The 21,493-nt window shown below is 41.0% G+C and overlaps 1 protein-coding gene across 1 annotated transcript; it reads right to left on the bottom strand.

The window, feature by feature from the left end:
• Window positions 1-553: 553 nt before the first annotated feature.
• mrps5 (mitochondrial ribosomal protein S5) lies at window positions 554-13,397 on the bottom strand. Its single transcript, XM_054799042.1, has 12 exons — window positions 13,328-13,397; window positions 12,019-12,180; window positions 11,776-11,901; window positions 11,586-11,699; window positions 11,395-11,514; window positions 10,228-10,262; window positions 5,880-5,970; window positions 4,550-4,596; window positions 4,266-4,323; window positions 1,996-2,058; window positions 1,658-1,794; window positions 554-989 (listed from the first exon to the last, which is right to left on the bottom strand). The coding sequence occupies exons 1-12, from the start codon at window positions 13,374-13,376 to the stop codon at window positions 765-767; spliced, it is 1,227 nt and encodes a 408-aa protein (XP_054655017.1). The 5' UTR covers window positions 13,377-13,397; the 3' UTR covers window positions 554-764.
• Window positions 13,398-21,493: the final 8,096 nt, after the last annotated feature.

Genomic DNA, 21,493 nt, shown 5'->3' with positions numbered 1-21,493 from the left:
TGTTTTGCAAATCTCAAGTAAAGATATGCAATTCCAAGTCATGTCTCAAGACAAGACAGGTAGAGTCAAATCCAATTCTCTGTAGCATGTTGACACATCCCGGTGTTAATCACTGCCACTCTCCAGCAATATGGCGCTCCACACAAATGTAAGCCATACACTCGTTTGTTCTTAAACCTTATTGAACATTAACAGATGCATTCAATGATGGAGACTGTGGGAAAATCTGTTATCTTGCCGGAAACGACATAAGCATCATCACGCTAGTTGAATACTTGGATTGGGGACACATTTTACTCAACACACTCACTGAAAATGTATTTTCAAGACATCAGACTAAAGTACAAGCCAAGCCCCGAGTCATTAATGTCCAAGTCCAAGTCCGGTTACGAGTCTCTGATGATATTCTCGAGTCCAAAGTCAACAAAATTGTGATTCGAATCCAAGTCGCATGTCTCGAGTCCACACCTCTGCTCTCAGGTGTTTAGTCTTCTTACTGTAGACAAGTACAGTATTTACGTAGTTAGATGTGAAAAGACAGCAAAGACAGTTCATTTTTAAGTAAATGATTTGTTTTAATCCACACACTGAGCCGTGTGAGCAAATGCAAAAAGACATTACTACATGAATGGGTTTTGGAGTCAAACATGTGATGAGAAGAGACAAAAAGACAAGCCTGCTTGGTAAAAATGAGACAAAATCATGATGTTCCCCACTGTAAGTTAACTCATCCTTCATGATGTGTTGCGCTATCCACCACCGCTCTACCACATGGTGCGTTTCACACCCGCCCAGATGGAGCGTTTGAACCCCTGCGAGGCTCGGACGTCGTCCCAGTTCAAACGGGTGTTGAGAATCTCGTCCTCGGGCTCTGGGTTGGCCCGTGCGCCCATCTTGGGGCTGGCCACCACCACTGGCAGTGGGCCGCGCTCCTGGCGGAACTCCACCACATGGAGCTGCTTCTTGTCTGCCAGCTTCTGGTGGGTTTCCTGCATGGGGGTTGAGGGATGACAAGGTTTTTGCACCAGAACTTGCTGGGTGGGTGGAGTATGGGACCAAAGGAGAACTTTATCAATCTGTGTTGTTGCTGAATATTATACTTGTGTCTTCTGGTATTGTCCAGTAAATCAGGGATGTATGTTCTGTATATTTAAAAAGCAAGTGGAGGATGTTCACACATACTTCCAGATCATTCACAATGTACATGACAAGCAGGGAACTAAGTGGAATATTTTCAATGTTAAGCCATCCCAAAAACTAAAACTCATGTTTTCCCCCCACATAGTTTTTTGTAATTACTTTCAACTATACAGTAGTCACATTATGACACTTTGAAATACTGTAATAGTGGCTTGGCATATTTTTTTTTTTTACACTCACAGGTATTTGTATTAATGCATTTAAATATTATTAAATCATATATTGTTCTTTTTAACAATGCTGATACATAATATTTAGCCATTTATATATATATTATTATGTATTATAATAAATATAGGAATCTATATTGTAATATTTTGCTTGGGGTGGAAAGGTAAATATTATTAGAAAAAGCAGAAACTATAGAAAATGAAGAGCAACGCCTTTAGACATGTAAATATGTAGTTTGCATTGGTCGAAGAGTTGAATTTGTGACATACGCGTGACGAGAGTGTACCTGATTGGCCAGCCCGGAGAAGAAAGCCTTGGTCATGTTGAGAAGGTTGGTCGGTCCTTCCACTTTACAGTACATGTCCTTGATGCCAATCAGTTTACACATGGTGATGATGGCACGGTGGCAGCGCAGACCGTAGCCTGCAGACACGGTGGGTGAGGGTGGGGGGTGTTGGGGGGGACCCGCGTGAGCATAGATGAATGACACTACTGTTTGTATTATTTCTGCACCAAACTTATGGTAACAATATTAAAACCACCGCCCTCAGTATGATGCACTGCAAACTACAAGCACATTAATAAATAAACTGTTAATAGCTTAATATGTATTCAGATAAATACCTTCGTTCTGTTTCTTCATGCGAAGGCCTGACCTTTTGAAGTTGGTTTCAATGTCATGATAAACTGTTGAGGACACACACACACACACACACACACACACACACACACACACACACAGAGAGGGAATTACTGTATTCCAAAAATTCAATTTCTGATTTTTTTTTTTGTTGCATTACTTTGCCTGAACCCCAAATGTCCTTATGCATCACTCACTGCCTTTCATTTGCTAACCAGCAGAAAATAAATAAAAAACATTCAAAGAGGGCATTCCAAAGCAGCAGGAAGCGCCATCTCTCCTTAAGTCCAAATGCCCTGCAGCTAATTTTTTGATTGGCCCACGGCACATTTTAAAACACAAACCTTACCTCAGCATCCCATCATAACATATGCTCGATTAAATTTGACCTTGCTCGTGAGCCCTGAGCAAGGCAAAACTCCATCGAACACGCCTAAAGAAACTGATGCCGTCGTCAAATTTGCATTGAATTTAAGAAATACAAAGTGCCGGCTGTTTGTTGAGAAGAACCATACGTACTTTCTTTGTTTGTGTCCAATAAAGCCAGAAAAAGTCACAAATTAGTTACGAGTTTTTTTTTTTGTACACCGATTCCTCCTGCTCCATTTTCTTATTCTATGGCAGACCAGTTGTGTATGAGGTGTGTTAAGATGGAGTTACAATGCCATCAACTTTATAACAAGCTACACTCAAAGTTCCAACATAATGTGTTTCTGCACGAGTGTAAACAGGTAGCGCAAAGTCTGTTTGTGGCGGCCCAAACGTATTAGTTGCTTACGACTAATACGTACGAATGTATGGGAAAGACTGTATAAAGTGGCCCCTACGTCGTTAATTTTTTCTGTATGTGGCCCTTGGTGGCCAAGGTTTGGACACCACCACCTTAACCCTTTATCAAAAATCAGAAGAAAGTAATTCCCAAAAAAGGCACAAGAAGAATTGAGGAAAATTGGGACTCATACTATAGAATATCACAGTTAAATATGAAAGGTAATTTAAATGAACAAGGGAAAAGCTGGCTGTGACACTTTGGAAAATCTTTACCCTGGTTTAAGATTTCCTAAAAATAAATAATTTAATAATTTGCATGGGGATGAAAGATCAAAATGCATCGGGGGAAAAAAGTACATGCACCTCAGCCCTCAGGTTAAATGCAAGGTAAAAAAAAAAAAAAAAAAAGTCACTCGAAAATAAAACATATTTCATTCTTATTATATTAGATTGATTATATGGCAGACCAAGAGTCTCAAACAAATGTTGTTTCACTACTAAACTGCAGAATAAAAACGAGGGAATTGTGAGTCAATATGAGTTGGTTTAGCCTCGACTGCTTGTTGAGTGGCGGTGAGAAATGACTATTCATTTTTGTCAAGAAAACATGGAAATAGAAAGTTTGTGGCAATGTATGAATTAATATAGTTAAAAACATAGTCATTGTAAAGAAAAACTGGTAGGACGGGGGTGGCACAGCGCCGGTCCACCCAGGGCATCATTCAAACCAGAAGCATCCTACTAGGTGATGGTGTCCTTGAAAAAAAAAACCCAACTTAAATGCCACACAAACGCATTACGGCTTCCCCTCGGTGGCCACTGAACAGTTGCTGAGGCTGCAGGGGGTCCCAAGATCTTCTTGGAACATGGCGTGTCTTCTGTGCGCCGTGTGAATCACACATTGTGACTAAATCAGGGCACAAACAAGAACAACTAAAAAGGCTAATTCTTCTCTGATGTTCCATCCATCCATTTTCTATGCCGCTTATCCTCATTAGGGTCGTGGGGGTATGCTGGAGCCTATCCCAGCTGACTTCAGGCGAGAGGCGGGGTACACCCTGGACTGGTCGCCAGCCAATCGCAGGGCATACACACAAACAACCATTCACACTCACATTCCTACCATGGACTATTTAGAGTCTCCAATTAACCTAACATGCATGTTTCTGGAATGTGGGAGGAAACCTGAGTACCCGGAGAAAACCCACGCACGCCCAGGGAGAACATGCAAACTCCTTTCTTCTTCTCTTTATGTATTTGTGTTGTGTAAGCCTTGAAAAGGACAAAAAGTGTTTTTGATGACACCTCTGGACAAAAATCACACTTTTCGTTGTCATTTTTGAGTGGAGGCAGAGCTTGGTGGAAAATAAACAACACCTTTTCTTAGATTTCGAGCCGAAAAACAAAGCCTTTATCTCTAGAGGGCACTGTGGAGGAGGAAAACAAGAAAAACAACTAATTGGCTTATACACTGTGGACTTACTGGTGTGGTCGTTGTATCTCTCTATATAGTACAAGTAGTGAATGGCTCGATTTTTTGCCTGCAAAAAAGACACACACACACATACACACACACACACACACACACACGACGTAATCAGGATATTAAATATACACTGCAGTAATACTTACGTACACTGGCACAATGTCTATTACCTCCAAAAATATAATTTGATCCTTTCTTAGCAGGATTAGTCAAAAATAAGGTAGGCATGATATTAAAAAACCCACTGATTTATTGCTAGAAATTAAAGGCAATGTTCTCACCTTCCTGAGAGCTGTTTTTCTGTCTGGCGCCTTCGCCAATGCGAAGCCTGCAGAGAACATAAAACACTTTACCAAGTTACCAATACCAATTTGTGTGAGACAATCCGAGAGGCAGGAGACTACCTACGGGAACACTTGCCACACTTTCCAACACTTGTGGGTGATCAACCCTGTTTGACGTAGTTGCTGTACTTCGGAGACTCAGTATTTGTCTTCCTTTCACTTTCAATTCAAAGGCAGTGGATTCATTGGATTTATATCATTTCCTATTGGGAAAAATTGCTTTGGCTTTTGTATGTTTCAATTTTCGGCTGACCTTTTGGACCAAAATATATAATGAAAACCGAGGTACCACTGTACCTCCATCCACTAACATTGAGTTCAGGTTCTGTTGTAGATGTTTTATACTCAGAATTCTTCCCTATCAATTCAACTCATATAGACTATAGACTGGTGATAAATTAAAAGGCAGACACACAAAGCGAGTGCACCGATTTCACAGAGGTATAATGCAGGGCAATGACGTACGCCCACTTTGGTTCGAGAGTAGATGCAGAAAAGTGACTTTGCTGCTTAACAGATCTGGTGCTACCTGGTCGCCCACGCTCATAAACACATTATAATGGGACTGTCTGTGTAACTCTGCTTGTTAACACACCTCATTCGCACCGGGTCTGCCAGAGAATATAACAGATGTAGCAGGAGGGATAATTGCTGCCCACCAGCGAGTAATCAGATCCCTTGAGATACTAAAAGCGACTAACGACAAATTTAGCAAAGATGCTTTTGGGGACTAAAAGGGTGACCTGTCACCCAAGATTTAAACGGTTTCGAGTGGCATATAGATAGTGTGTTCAAAGTTAAAGAACACGGCAGTTTGTGCATTTATTAAGATGTGACAGCATTTGAGAAAGTTTCATATCCACATAGATTTCACTTTTGCGTCTCAGAGCACATCACCGTGGTGCATTCAAGAACTGCCGAACACTGCAAAATGTTAATACTCGACAAAAAAACAATGAATCAAAGACCAATGTGTAAAATTTGTGGGCATTCTAACAGAGACTGACAAGAAAGCATGGGTCGCCGGTGCTGCTGTGTCGGCCCTTTCCTCATCTCAAAACACACACAAGTGTCTCTGTGTTGTTTGTGACATAAAAAAAAAAACGACGAAATAAGCGACAGAGGAAAGTTCATTTGTACTTCTAAACATGTGATCAACAAATTAAAGGCACAAACTCATTCATTGATCTTAAAGAATGTCCAACTGAAGAGTAGTAAAAAATTTGTCGTGTCGTCCACCTCAACTGCACATGTTCAAATGGCTAACCTGCGGTTCCCTTGCCGTTTCCCACAGCCACCAGACAGCTGATGGACCTCTTCCTGCCCTCCTTCGCTGTCATGCAGCTCACACTCTTCAGCTGCAAGACAATATCAGTCAACAATAAGCAATGAACAAACCAGCGTGTGTTGTAGAATCAAGGGACATGTGACCTTTCAGTGTAACTGTGTAAACACTAGGGCTCAGCACTCATTCGCCACAGAGACGAAAACAGCAGAAAAGGAGAAGGCTGGCCGATGACGGAGGAGTGTTGAGGACAGACGCATCTCAGTTTAAGTTGTTTTGAATTTCACTCATCACCAGGAAGTAGTATCTGAGGTTCCTGTGACTCCAAATTATTGCCGTTGCTCGGAGGCAGGCATTCTAAGAAAAGCACAGTGACCCCAGACACTGGGGTGCCACTGTGGGGGAACGCACTCCCCTCTCCAATTCCAAGTGACAAGCTTCAAAATTAACATCAGCCTTCAGCATCACTAGTTATGTAACGTACACACACACACACACACGCTTCAGAAGAGACTGTATTTTGAAGAAGGCTTGTGGTGTAATGGAACAGCAAGACCAAAACAATTGAAACACAAGGGGTCTTTTTGTGGACACATACTTGACAGATTTCTCATAATTTACTTGATCGGGAAAAGATCCACCCGTCCAGTTTCTATACTGCTTGTCCTCACAAGGCTCGTGGGTATGCTGGAGGCTGTAGCAGCTGACTTCGGTCGAGAGGCGGGGTACACCCTGGACTGGTCATCAACCAATCGCAGGGTGATCGGGAAAACAAAATGTTAATCAATGTTAATATATATATATATATATATATATATATATATATATATATATATATATATATATATATATATATATATATATATATATATTAACATTGATTTTAGTTGGCAGAAAACAGAACAAAACCTAACCCATATTATTCAGCAATTTTCCTAACAAATGTTGAGAGGATGAGGTTCAGAGCTAACCGTCTTCACACTCGTATCCAAAATACATATGTCCAGTCCACTTATTCCAAAGTAGAACGCCTCATTGTGCACGAAACGCATTTCGCTTCATCCAAAACATGTACTTTGACCAAACTCTGACAAAACGTTGCCCCTCATTAAACGTAAACGTCGTATTCCACACACAATGTTGTTCAAAGTGAACCAAGGGAGTGTATATGCAAATGAGCTGACATCTGCATTGATAAACAATGTGAATTGAGTATTTCCGGGTTATTTCTCAGTTTTTCCTGTCAATATTCAGACAACATAAGTGACATTGTGATTGTGATTTTTATTTAAGTGCAATTTTTTGCTAAAAGAGACTGAAAGTCCATTTTATTTTCATTGGGTTTTTTGTGTTTGTTGTTTATTTAAAAGCTCTTGACATTCCAATGACAACGTTAAATACTCTTGAGAAATTATTAATTAATTAATTAATTAAAAGTTTATTGCTTTTAATATGGTGTACTCACATTATTATGCCATATATTATTTTTACATCAATGAAAAAATTGTCTCAAAGTAGTGTTGACAATAACATTGTTTATCTGCAATAATTTGGAGGACAATTATCATCCAGCAAAATTTGTTATCGTGACAGGCCTACATGAGTGCAATATCGCCTGAAACCCTGTGAGCAGATGGTTGCTGAAGGCCCGTTTTGGAAAAATCCTCAAAGTTCTCATGATTCTGCAGCCAGTTTGCATTTTAAGCGTGACTCTGTGCAGCTTTTGGGCTTCACATTTGTCACTGGAGGTGAAGATGCAGCAGGCGTTAGCATGCACAGCAGATGGGCCGAGTCTATCTGCGCCGGATGGACAACAGCCTGGCGGTGGGAGGCGGCGACGATGACGGCAACGGCGGGTCGCGTTTCATGTTTTTATTTCCTCAATCTGCTGCTGCAAGCCTCCCCAACAGGGAGGAGTTTTTGCCTCACGGAAAACAGACGGCGACACTTTGCCAACATCTAAAACTGCAGCTATGACTATGCGGCACACTCTTGCATTACAAACTGTGCTGCTGTTTACGCCAGTCACCTTTACAAACTCACTTTCTATGAACTTTATTTTAAAGAAGGATCCCTGTTGAATTTTATAAAACGAGGTCAAAGGCAAATCCTTTCATTCATGTCCTCAACTGCTTACCAGTGAGGCTTTATGGGACGGTTTTATGGTTATATAAGACAACATCATGACAAACTACATGACTTTACTGTGTGCATGTGTAAATTCTAATCTAATTCCAAGTTCCAGCAGAGTTGTTCTCATTCAGCCACCTGTCCTCGTCCTCTTAAAAAGCAATAGAACTTTCAAGGTTGCAGACTTCACTGCAGATAGGAAAACAAGAAAGAAAAGACGACAGAGGCAAGGTCTCAGGTCGGCTGACGAAAAATGTTCGTGGTAGCTTTGGGAGGGGCGGCCATGAACATCAACCCCGCCACACTTCTTTATCTCACTGAAAGATGGTTCAGTGTCTCTACTCCCTCGTGTGAAGCAAAAATGTCTGACATGCTAATGTAGAGTATATCGTATGTACAGCACAGCAGTGAGTGATAAATATGCAATATATAACGTCTAGCTGTTTTATTTACAAACACGTAGCATCAGTCAATAGCCTTACTGTATTATTCCTACTCATTCATGCCTCCTCTCATTCTCCTCCCACTTTCCTCCTCACCTGTGAGCCCCTTTCCTCCTCCAATCCACTTACACCTCAGCCACTCCTCACATATATCCTCCATCACCTATCCTCCAACTTTTCTTCATCCCTTCTTGTCCCTCCCCAATTCCCCCTCCTCTTCCACTCTTTCTGCTCTTCATTCTCAAATCCTCCATCATGCCATCCTCTCTCAGTGTGGAGCCCTTGTCCTTTTCACTTCTCTCCTCCCCCTTCTTTTTGTTCCTCACGTCTCTGTCCATTCTTCTGCTTCTACACCTGCTCCACCTCTTCCTCCCCCTTCACTCCAAACCTTTCCAGTTTTTGCCTCTCACTTCTTAGACGCTCCCCCATTTACTCCTCTCATTTCCTCATCTTCCTCTCCTTCCTTGACACCTCCCCCCCTTCCTACCTCTTCAATTCACCTATGCACCAGCTTTAGCTTCCCTCTTTCCTTCTTAGCCACTCCTTTCCTCTTCTCATACCATTTCCTTAGCCCTTTTCCACCCCTCACCCACTTATATCTCACACTTTTTTTCTCCTCACCCAGGCTCCTCCTCCTTCTCGTCTCCCACCCACCCCTGCTGCCTCCTCCTGCAGCATGGACTGCTTCACTGACAACATGCTGGTGTCATCGTCCTTGGGAAGCGAGCCTTCTCATTCCAGTAAGCCTTTTTGATTTAATTAGCCGCACGCACTTAGGGAGATGGTAACATTAAGTGGCCATCAGGGGGAACCACAACAATGCACGACAAAGAGAACACACACACATGGCATGTGACACACAACATTGTCAGTGAGACTGTATGGCGTATGGGTTCATAGCTGTGACACATACTGTAGGTACGTATAGGGAGTACACATTACTTGCTGCACAATCATGTGTGTGACCTTGAGGCATTACCCCCACGACACGAGCAAAGTAGCTCCCTAATGCTAACTGAGTTAAGGTGACACACATACATGTTGTGTACATGTTCCGTGCCTACACAAATACGTTATTACTACCAGGATAATTCAAAGCGCATTCATGATGGATCCATCATGTGGCTACTTCATGTTCCGAGTGGACCCCCTAGTGTGTTCAAATCGGGGCCATTTACGGCCAGTAGCTAATTTTTTTTGGACGGTGCTACGTTGTACCACCAACACCAAACATTGGCAGCTCTGTATAATGTAATGACACTAACAATTAGGCGTGCATGCTAATTATCAGGCTAATATGAGGAATTATGACATCATACCGATAAATCCGATAACAATAAAAATAGCTGAGCTAACCGAATAATAACAAAAAACGCTCCAATGACGCGAGATTACTCGTACTGTGCTGTAGGTAGGTTATCGCTCTTTTTCTGTGACATCGTAACTTCCCCTGAGCTCACTTGTAAACACACATGGCATCGATTGTGTGGGACTTCTCACTGTTTCAGTGGAAACATTTCACCAAATGCTCCACAAACATTTCGCAAAGAAAAAGAGGAATAATCACATGAAGATACATGAAGCAAGGAGACCCCAGGCTACCTTGCGTACCTTATGACTATCAAGAATCTTTAAATACAATTAATGACACGAATCACCTTCACCATTACTTTTACACTTATGTGACAATCATGAAAGTAACATGCTTGCATAGGATGATGGCAACAGTTTGACCCTGGAACAGATTATTTACGCACCTCAATGACACGTGAATCAAAGTCTTCATAGGTTTCTGCGGGAATAAACAAAAAAAAAACATTTTAGCACATTCACAAAAGACACAAAAAAAAGCAGCCTAGTGGAACAAATATGCATCTCGCGAATGACCTGAAAAGGACATCAACAGCTGCCTGCTCCCTTAATACTAATTAAAAACCAACAAAAGAGTGCAAATAGAAAAAGAGTACACACGCGCACATGCACACTCGCAACATCTGGAAGAAAGTCAACCTGATCGGAGACAAGAAAGCTCGTTACAGTTCTGTGCACATCACATCCATAAGGCCTCTAGTGCATTTGGCCAGCGAGGACCATGTTTCTACGCATGTGCTTGAGAGTCTTGAGTTCATTTTCTTACAAGTTCCGAGAGCTTGTTAGCAGCGAGGGCACAAAAGCGTAAAAAAGGAATAAAAAAAAAAAAAAGTCCGAACGAGGGGCGATGACTCGATGAGAGGCGAGAAGCTTCATCGCGCATCTGTCAAGCTTCAGCTTAATCACACATACACGGGCTGAGGGGTCAGACAGCCAAAAAGCGTGGATTAAACATTTTCAGAAGGTTTAACGGTCTATCTGCGAGTCCTCCTACATACTCACAAATACAGTTACATTCTAAGCTTGCTGGAGGGACTTTAAGTACATTGATGGTTATTTTTAAACATAATTTCACCACAATGTAGTGCAAAAAATGTACACACCTCCAAATCTAAATTTTAAATACAGAAAAAAACCCCAAAAACTCTCTTAAGTGAAATTGCACTCACAGGATGTCAAGTGCATTCCAAAGCATCAGGTGGCGCTATAACCCACTAACCGTAAGGTCATTTGAAACAGGCAGTCTGAGAAAAGTAATTTGGGAAAAAGGCAGAGTTAATTGAGGAAAAGTGGGAACAAATACGTGGATAAATTGAGGTGCTCCTAAGTTTGCCACTTGAATAGGAAAAAAAACTATAAATAAAAACTGGCTGATAAAACAAAACAAACCAAAATGAAAAAACTAAATATACTTGTCTAGTCCACATGCAAAAGTTAAAAACAGACTTTTTCCAGTATTGTTTTGCACAATTTATGCGGACAAAAGGCCAAATACAAGTTGGGCTAATAGACACATTGTGTTGTCCAGTGCGTATGCATAGTATGTGTTTTACCTCCATTGGGTCCCGGATCGGGGGCCCCCAGACTGATTCCCCCCCAAGATTTCCCCGTCCACCCTCCTTCCCGCTTCACCTTCATTTTCCTCCTCTTCTCCCACTCGTCCCGCTGGCGCACTGCAGGAAGGAGACATGTAAAAGAACACTGAGCAACATTTAACATCATCATCGTGTGTGTGTCTGTTTACCAAGTTCAGCTTTCACTTCCTGCTGCTCGGCGTCGCCTCTGCGGCTCATGCTCTGTACGGTGCCGTCTTTCAACAGTGGCACGTTCAGACCGGGCCACAGAAAGCCTCCATGACCTGCGCAGTCGAGTCACACAGAGATAGAAACTTTGCTTTAAACGCGACATCCTGTACTGGTGAAATTCGTCTTTACCTTCTCCGATGATCTGGCCTCGGTTCAGATCTCTTCTCAGTTTGCGTTTGGCTCGCTTTCCTCTACCCTTCCTGTTTCCGGCTCCCGTCTCCGCCAGCACGCCTTTCCACAGCTCTTCAGCAGTCACTGAATGAACCATAACCACAACAGATAAAATGATTGGATGAATGCCACTCAAAATTGTCTATCGATAAAGTCAATCGAAATAATTGGGTTATATGAGGAATATTCCTTCTTTCTTACACTTGTTGAAGAAGCTGCCGTGTCTACTTTGCTGCCAAGCAGTCGCATGGACGAGAGGAGGTACAGCGTTTCTTTGCAGGGAAGCAGCGGCAGTAGCCCAGGCTCCACCGGCCAGCTGGGACCCATGAACAGCGCCACCTAGGGCACCAAGGGGAGTCGCACCTACAGACAAATACTGTCAGTACTTTCAAATGACAATGACAAGGTCATTGTAAAGTGCTTCAATTTACAGTGTGAGGAGTTTTTAGGGAGGAGGCAAATGTATCTTGTAGGGGTGTCACAAGATCTCACACAAGATCTCGCAAGATTAAAACATGAAAAGACTTCTCATTCAGAAAAAAAACTCTTGTGGCCACTTGCACAGGGACGATAATAAATAAATGAATGAATCACACAATCAATGAAAATGAACTTGATAATTGTGTTGGCCTTAATACATTTCCATGTGCACGTGTGTCTGTTTTCCTCATGTCTCGCCTCCAAACAGGCATGAAGAGGGTTCACTTTGGTGCTGCATTGGTTTCAGCACCACTTCAGAATGAAGCGAGCACTTTTGTCAGTCATACAGTCTCTGTTTTGGTGGGTGGAGGCGGGGCCAATAGCATACACACAGAGTGCACAAGAGTCTAGCCTCGTGAGGAGCAATGCAAGGTAATGTAGAAGAAATGTAATTAGGAGATTGTAATATAGTGTCATATATTTTTTAATTGTACTTTTCTTAAAAGTAATGTTAAAATCTCATCTCATGACACCCCTAGTACACAGCAATCGATGTGATTGTTTTAGTGTTTATATTAGATTGTTTACATATGCTGTAGCCACATCTATATTAAAAAAAGCACACATTTTTTTGGGCCACAAGCTTTTTAATTAGTCAACTGACGATCCCGGTAAAGGAAATAGGATGAAACATGATTGAATGAATGAAAATGAGAAGGAAGATGAATACAGGTGAAGCAAAGTGTACCTAATAATGTGACCGGTAGCTTGGTAATTATACATCAGCACATACGCAGTGTCATTGAGAAGACTAAGACGTAAACCTAGACGTACACAACATTACGACGCAATAAACTAAACACATGTAGAAGCGTAAAACCTCAACAACTACAATATAACAATCTTGTACGTTACTGAAATGAACATAACTATAACAGAACGCTAGTCACGTCGCAGGATTTTCCCCTATCGATAAACACGACGTCACAATTCCGATCTTTTACAAAGCTAACATATAGTCTACATACTCATATAAACGCAAGACAATGTTAAAATAATCGGAAAAAGAAGATAATGAGAGTGACTTCACCTCCGATCGTGAAGCGTAGGGCACAACACACGCGTATGGCCGCCGCCATGTTGGATTCAGATTGGTCCTCGCACAGAAGCGGAGAGGTGCCCGAAATTCGCCTGATAAAAAATCAGGCAGTAGTGCGCGCGGTTAAATGTGTTACATTTGTTAGGTTAAATTTTATTTTGTATTTTAATGTCATTGTAAATTAATCTAATTGAAATTCTAGAATTATTAATGTATTTTAAAAATTCCCTCTATCTACTGTAGTTGAACCAGGCTTCCTGACAAGATGTCTACTGCACTGTTCAGTGTATGTCGTTTTGAATAACTGCAACATAAATGGCATTTTGATCTTTTCCGCTGTTAGTTATGAGAGTCATAAAATAATTAAATACAAATTACAGAGTATTCACATGGAGGTTTTTACTGATGAGTGACAACACAATCTGTACCCCACTGGGCCCCATTTTCCCCTCGCATCAATTATCACGTCAAGAGGTACGGAACAATTATATGCAAAGTAATTTGAAGCTACTGAGGGATGTGAGGTGAAAGAAACAGGGGTGGGGAGATTAAAAATGTTGTTGAATTGTATGAAAATGTCACCAAAATTCAGTGAATGAACACATAATTGCTGTTTCTGTATAGGTTAGTTGTCATGCATTGTACTGATTGCAGATTCTGATGAGCAAAGAGAGTGTTCTCATTGCGAGGGCTCTCAGAGCGCAAAGTGCCTTCCTACATGTGCAGCAGGCCACCAATAGGCACCCAGCCTCTTGACATGATTGCTGGTAATTATCCGCCGTATATGCCATTGTTTCGTCAGCATTACGGCCTCTTCTCTCAATAGAGCGGAGGGCCGCAATCACCGCTGCCCAGCTGCGTGACAGCGGGCCAAGTTGGCGGCTGTCGAAAGAATCGAACTCCTCTCAGAAATGATTGCTTTGTAAGAGCCCGCTTGATCTGAGGCTTTTACAGTATGTAAAAAGGCGTGAGTCACTTGTGTCAACTCTCGACTGCAGCAGACGAAGGTACCGAGTGATGGATCACAATTTTAAACAAGTTTGTCTTCTGTTGACTCTTTCTTTGGCTCATCAACTATTTGTTCAACATGTTCTCATCCACTCAAATGATGATGATGATGCCGTCAGCAGCCAAGGACTCTAGTTGGTAGATTTCTAAACAACCCATCGTAAATAATAGAAATAGAATTAATCTGTTCCATGTTCAAACATAAACCCTGTATTAACTCCACAGGCAATGTTTTAGTAATCATACAAACGTAAACAGGATATTACTGAGATGTGAAAACAATGAAACAATCTGTCACAACTTTAATGATGAATGCCAAAGGTCATTTTTTGACATTCTTATCATGCAAGTGTAAAAAGACGTTAGCCACTTTCTTATCTTAACATTGGTAACATGTAGCAAAGCTTGCTGTTGCAAAAAACGCTGACAAAAAAGCAAAACAGGCAGAGTTAATCCGTTGGTGCTCGCTGAATGGCGCTCTATTGAGGAACGTTGACATCTTACAGTATGTGATTCTATGCACAAAAAGATGTTTTTTTTTTCCCCCAAAATTGTGGTTGAATTGTGAATTGCACAACCTGAAGGATTTTGGACTGACACAATCGTAGGTGAAGAGCAGACTGGGTTGCACTGTATTAAATATAAAATACGTAATAGAAAGAATGAAAAATGCTGAGCAATGTTATATCAACTTCTTACCTCAAACTCATGGCGTTGTCCATCGCTGTGGTCATGTGACCATTAAAAATATCACATTCTCTTAGTCATAAGTCACAGGGACAAAGCCCGGTCGGGCCAAGCAGCCCAAAACTGAAGACTGTGTCACAGTTTGGATTTTTTAGCTGCAGCTATGATTGATGGATGGAATATGAGGAACAAACAAAATAAAGTTGACATTTTTGGAAAATTAAGTTGGGGAAAAAATATTATGGGAATAAAGTCAAAACATTACAAGACAAAGATTTAGAAGACGAAAGTTCAAGTATTTGGAAAAAAAATGCAGAAATGGAAAAAACAGCTGTAATTTATAAAGTACAATAAAGTCGTAATCTAAACAGAAAAAAAGTAGCGGTTTTAGGCAAGGCAAGTTTATTTAAATAGCGCTATTCACACACAAGGTAATTCAAAGTGCTTTACAGAAAAGAAGGGTAAAATCACTTCATAAAATCATTCCATAAAAACTTAAAATCATTCTAAAATCATTACATAGTTCCAAGCTCCATAAATCATTTCATAAAACAAAAAAAGATAAAAAATGAAGAGTGTCGGTAAAATACTTTCAGTTGTCATATGCACCGTTGAATATGGTTTCGGCTTGGATTGGAACATTGCCAAAGTTGACAATCGTCGCGCATCTTCTGGAAGATTGTTCCAGATTTTGGCAGCATAAAACTGAAACGCAGCCTCACCGTGTTTAGTCCTGACTCCGGGCACCCGCAGGAGACCACTCCCTGACCTTCTCAGAGCTGGAGATGGTTTATGTGGCTCTAACATGTCAGAGATGTACTTTGGCGCAAGACTATGAAAAGACTTGTACACAAGCAGAGCTGTTTTAAAGTCTATTCTCTGGAGCGACAGGAAGCCAGTGCAGAGACGTGACTGCTAGACTAATATGGTCATATTCCCTGCTTCTAGTCAGGACTCCAGCAGCAGCATTCAGGATGTACTTTGCATTTTACGATTTTTAATGTTAGGAGGAAAAATAATGTGGGCCGCACTAGTGGTTAGCATGGCGGCCACACAGTCACACAATATGGTTTTAAAATACCCCCAAGCAAGGGTGTGATTAACATTGGCTCTTTTAAGTGGGAAGAGAGCCTCGCAAAGTAAATACGTGCTTACTAATGTGAAGCTCAGCATGTTATTTTGATTAGCCTATGTAGCAACATGACAGGGTTAAATATTATTAAATATATTAGGAACAGCAGCTTACATTAATACGTAACGCATTACAGTCGTCCCTCACCACATCGCGGTTCTAATTTGCGGCTTCACTCTTTCACCTTTTTTCAAGTATATATGAATAAATCATGCTGTTTCGTGGTTGAATATGACCTAATATTAGTAAAAAAATGCACGTTGAAGCAAATGTTACATAATTTTTGCCTAAATTAAGCATTTTTAAGCATAAAAATGGCTAAATGAACCGAAGTACAAATATTAGGCATTCAGAAGATCACTGTCATGTTCGGTGAGACACACAAGCACCAGACCTGATCACCGGAACAACAGGCTTTTATGTCAGGTTGGAATTACCTCACAACAGGCACAATACTAATAGCATAGCAATTACAATAATACTAATTCTAATAATAACATTGGCTATTGTTTCGGGCATAATCCACTCCCAGCTAAAACTCAACTCTGAACTTCATGTCCTCCACATGTCCGGAAGACATTTATTGCAACACATATGAGCACAAGTCTTATTTATGTCTTAGATGGCTTATTTTCTCTGATTCTGTCTTCTACTATATTGGGTAATATGAGTGTAAAGGTGACTTATAGGGTTGTTATTTCATGTCTACAGGGCTCTAATGTTGTTAAAAAACGTATTTAGAAGGTCGTAAACAGGTTTTCTATTCTCTAACTGCAAAAATATTCCATTAATAAATAAGGAATCCTACTTTGTGGAAATTCACCTATCACGGTGGGGTCTGTAACCGATGAACCACGATAAGAAAGGGATGATCATATGGTCTTTTTAGGCTCTAGTGCATACTGTATGCATAAAGAGAAGATAGATGATAGAAGGAAAACATTCCTTATTGTAGTCAAATCGTCACAAATGTGCGTCATCACACAACACTCCATTAAAGCGCTACTTTTAATCCGCCTGTGGCCGAGTCAGATCAATACTCCTCCTTGCATCCTGACTAACTAAAACACCAAAAGGTTCCTTTTTTTCAGTCTCATTTTTGTGATGTGTGGCTCAAGTCCAGCTAATGGCAAGGCCATCGACGTTGCACTTTTGGCTGAATCCAGTCGAAAATGTTTCATTTAGCAGGAAAAGAGAGAACGCTAGCGGCCGGCTAAATGAATGTTATTCAAGTCCACTTGAATCGTGATATCACTTATTACTGACTAACTTGTGGCTCCAACAGTATATTCAGTGAATTGTGTCATGTGACAAACTGATCTCTCCCCACTTAAAGCAGCCCTGTAAGGCCAAAGGAGACGTCTCACTCCCTCTTCGTAAACGTGCACCACCGGCGTGACCGCCAGCTCGACTTGTGTTGTCATGTGTGATGTCGCCCTACAGTTGTTTATCTGGAAGGGCCGATTAATCAAAATATAGATGTTGAATTGTGATGTATGCGTCGTGGATTTCCCGAGTGGACCTTTGACCTTCCTCGAGGGAAACAAAAATGGCCAAGAAATTCTTAATATTGTCAATATTACACCGCTATATTACATGCAAAATACAGTTCAGCCAATTCCAATGAACCTTTTTTGGATTTCATCTCGCAAGATGACAGAGCAGAGTGCAAGAATACCCTTGATAAACAGAAATGTTGACAGTCACACTCTAAAATTGTGACGACCGTCTCCCCAGAAGAGTGGAAGCTGTTCTAACTGCAAAAGGAGGGACGAACCCTTGGTAGTCACAACATTCATTCCTCCAAGACGGAGCAAGTGTTGCCTCGAGGAGCCGACGATTCAAAATATGTTTTCTCGTCGTGTAATGGCTGCAGCGAGAGTCTTTGGCCTGCAGTGCAAACAGACGAAGCAGCACCATGCAGAGCTGAGCTGAGGCGAGGCGAGGAGGGCCTGCAGACAGTCCAACATTAAAGTTGCTCTGAAGTCTCGTAACTTTAATTCTCTTTGACATGGAGCTACGTACTCTGGGGCTCTAGGGACAAACCATGTAAGCCACTATTAATATCTACAGTGCACCACTGTATAGAATATTCTGCTTTTTGCTGCTCGTGTGCACGTGTGTGTGTGTGTGTGTGTGTGTGTGTGTGCTCGTTAGCTGGGCTGAAGGCGATGTTGGTCCACATCCAATATCCGCAATGTCGGAGACAGCCAAGTGTTGCCCGACCACTGACAACATTATCTGATAATATCTGTAATGTAAACACAGCCACACGGGGGGGCTTTTCACTATTCACAATATTTTATATGTAATACACAGCAATTTATAAATATCTCCCATAATTCCAATTGTCTTCTTTTTGTTGTAAATTCTTGTCACTCTTTATTTCCGCCGCGGAGGTTATGTTTTGGTTTTGTAACGTTCTAGCGACCCCAGGATGCAGAGAGCAGGTCCAAATGCAGGTAAAAAGTTTCTTTTCATTAAAGTTGCTGTTGCGCAGCAGCAGCGATGCTCTAAGGGCGCACGCACCTGAACTTAATTAGCAGCAGGTGCGAGAGAAAACGTAAAACATGAAAAGACAGTACGGAGCAAAACAGGAAGTCATACCAAAATAAGAGTCTCCAACCAGGAACCAAGGCGTTAAAAGGCAACAAACTAAACTGTCAAGCAGGCTAACTCGTGGATCGTGATGTATTTTGTTTGTCTGTGTTCAAAATAACTTGACAAGTTCTGAATAGATTTGGATGACATTTTCAGGAATTGTCAGAAATGGAATGTAGAAGAACTGATTAAATGGTGGGGATGATCCAAAATCCAAAATTCAAATTTTTCCCCAAATTAACCCTTTTCCCAACAACTAAATATTACCTGCTTCTACTGCCACATTTCTCAACCGATTCAAGCCATTCCAACATAAACTTTTCAGCACGTTCAGGACATTCAGGCTACCTATATTTATACTGAATTTTTTTATTTTTATTTTCCCAAAACTCACTCGTTTCCGCTATTACCTACTGCTATTACCTACTACTACTTCCACATTTCTCAACAGATTCACCTCATTCCAGCATCAACAAAGTCAGGACATTCCTGCTACAGTATTAGCCACAGCACATTAATTCCCACATTTTTTCTTCCGGAACGACAAAATGCCTTTGATCTAAAGAGTTCTAGCTACTTCCACATTTCTCAACCGATTCAGACCGTTCCAACATCAAAGCATGAAACAAATTAAGGACATTCATGCCATTGTCCACATACCGAGAATTGCCACTTTTCTTGATATTCCCATTTTTCGGAATGGAAATGCCTTTGATCTAAAGAGTGCTGTAATGATGTCACTCCATAATTAAGTTAAATAAAAAAATATATATATATATATATACAGTATATTGATGCAATACAGGGTACACACTGGACTGGTCGCCAGCCAATGTATATTATACAGAAATACAGTATTGCATCAATAAATAGTATTACAAAAAACAAACACACACACAAAAAAACAAAACATATTATAAACCCAAAAGTAAAAAAAAAGAAGTGATGGTTCTTTGCTGACTAGCTGGTAGAAATCAGACTACTGCTAATGTATATACTGCTCTGGTGTTGTATACACAAGGCCAATACAGTACCTCATTCTATAGCAAGGAGCAAGTGTGTCCAAATGTTTGACTGGCTCTGTATATAGCACGTAGCGCATTTTCATCAAATACGCTTCTTTTCTCTGTAACAAGTTAATTTCCCTGAGGAAAACACACGCCTAGAGGCTCAATAAAGTTCTATCTAATCTAATCTAAAACAGCTAAGAAATATACAAAAACCTTCCTCCAAAGTACACATCAACAGACCATAAGCACGATTTAAGCACAAAAGGGAGACAGTTTGGTATCACGTCCCCATTTTGAAACCACGTTTACCAAGCATTTAACAGCTCATCACTGAGGTTCACTCTCATCACGCACACTGGCCTTTCCTTTTAAACATTTGATTTAACACACACACGCACACGCACACGCTCGTAATGTGGCTGTGCTCCTCTCGCATGGACTGAAAGGGTGTTTATTGTGTAATCTGCTGATGTGAAAGTGTAGCTAACGTGATGTCACACGCGCGCACACACACACACACACACACACACACAGGTCTTAAATCAGACATAAAGCACTTGTTTACCAAAATGATGTCCGTGTCTGATGTTATGGCTCTCAGAAGCACGTTCGAGTGCACATACAGACAATCAGCTGTGTATAGCTCTTTTCAAGGCAAGGGTTGGTAAACTACATCTGTAGTCACAGCTGCCCCGGGGCATTCTGACTGAAACGTGGTTGCCAATTTGCGCCTACGGCCTCTTCGATCCCCACCACACATTCATTCACATTCATACACCGGTGTGAGCGGAATCAACATTATCGTACAGATGGCTTCTGTCAATGGCTCCTGAAATTGTTCTTATGAGGGAGGGAAGTGGACACACACACTCACACACACACACACACACACACACACACACACACACACACACACACACACACACACATACACACACACAAGCACATTGCACTGCTGTCGCCAGTGCCCCCAGGGATACAGCCAAGTGGAGGGTAATGAAACGTAAAACTAAGAAAGAAAAACATAAACGTTGCTCTGCAAAGTGAACTACAGCAGGATTCCCAAGCTGTCTTCCCAAATTCCATCTGAAGATGAAATTATTCACAGCATTCATGCAAAATATCAAAATAGCCCACAAACTATGCCTGGAATCATTGAATGAATGCAATAGATGGATGAGTGAATGAACAATAGAAGGGTAGATAATGATGATGCAAGGTGAATTACTGAATGCATGGTGGAAGGGTGGATAATGATAATACAAGACGAATGAGTGAGTCTTATTGAAAGAACGACAGGATTGTAATATATTTGATTGTATTAACAGCTCCAAATTAACAGAAAATTTTAATCAAGCTAAAGGATAGCACACATGTCTGAAAATCTATTGACCTAACACTAGTTTCTTTAATAGTAGCGGAACATTTGAATTACACTTTAACCACGTTATTATGAGCAATGAGGGGTTGCATTCAAAGACACCACGCAACTTGAAATCACTTGAGTTGAATTCACATGTTTTTAGTTTATTTTCTGGGATTTCTGACCACACTTAAATTGTGGTCAGTACAACAAATTGTACTTCCATTAAGACTTGCATTGTGAGTGATAGGAATATCCATTTTTTGTTTGTCTTTGTCTTTCTGTTTATTTAGACCACACTTTTACGCATAATTGTTGTGATGTTTGGAGTGTCCATGAATGCATCTTTCGGTAGT

The sequence above is a fragment of the Dunckerocampus dactyliophorus genome, chromosome 14, assembly GCF_027744805.1.
Source record: "Dunckerocampus dactyliophorus isolate RoL2022-P2 chromosome 14, RoL_Ddac_1.1, whole genome shotgun sequence".
In the NCBI taxonomy this organism is placed as follows: Eukaryota; Metazoa; Chordata; class Actinopteri; order Syngnathiformes; family Syngnathidae; genus Dunckerocampus; species Dunckerocampus dactyliophorus.
This window is presented reverse-complemented; position numbering and strand designations above follow the sequence as displayed.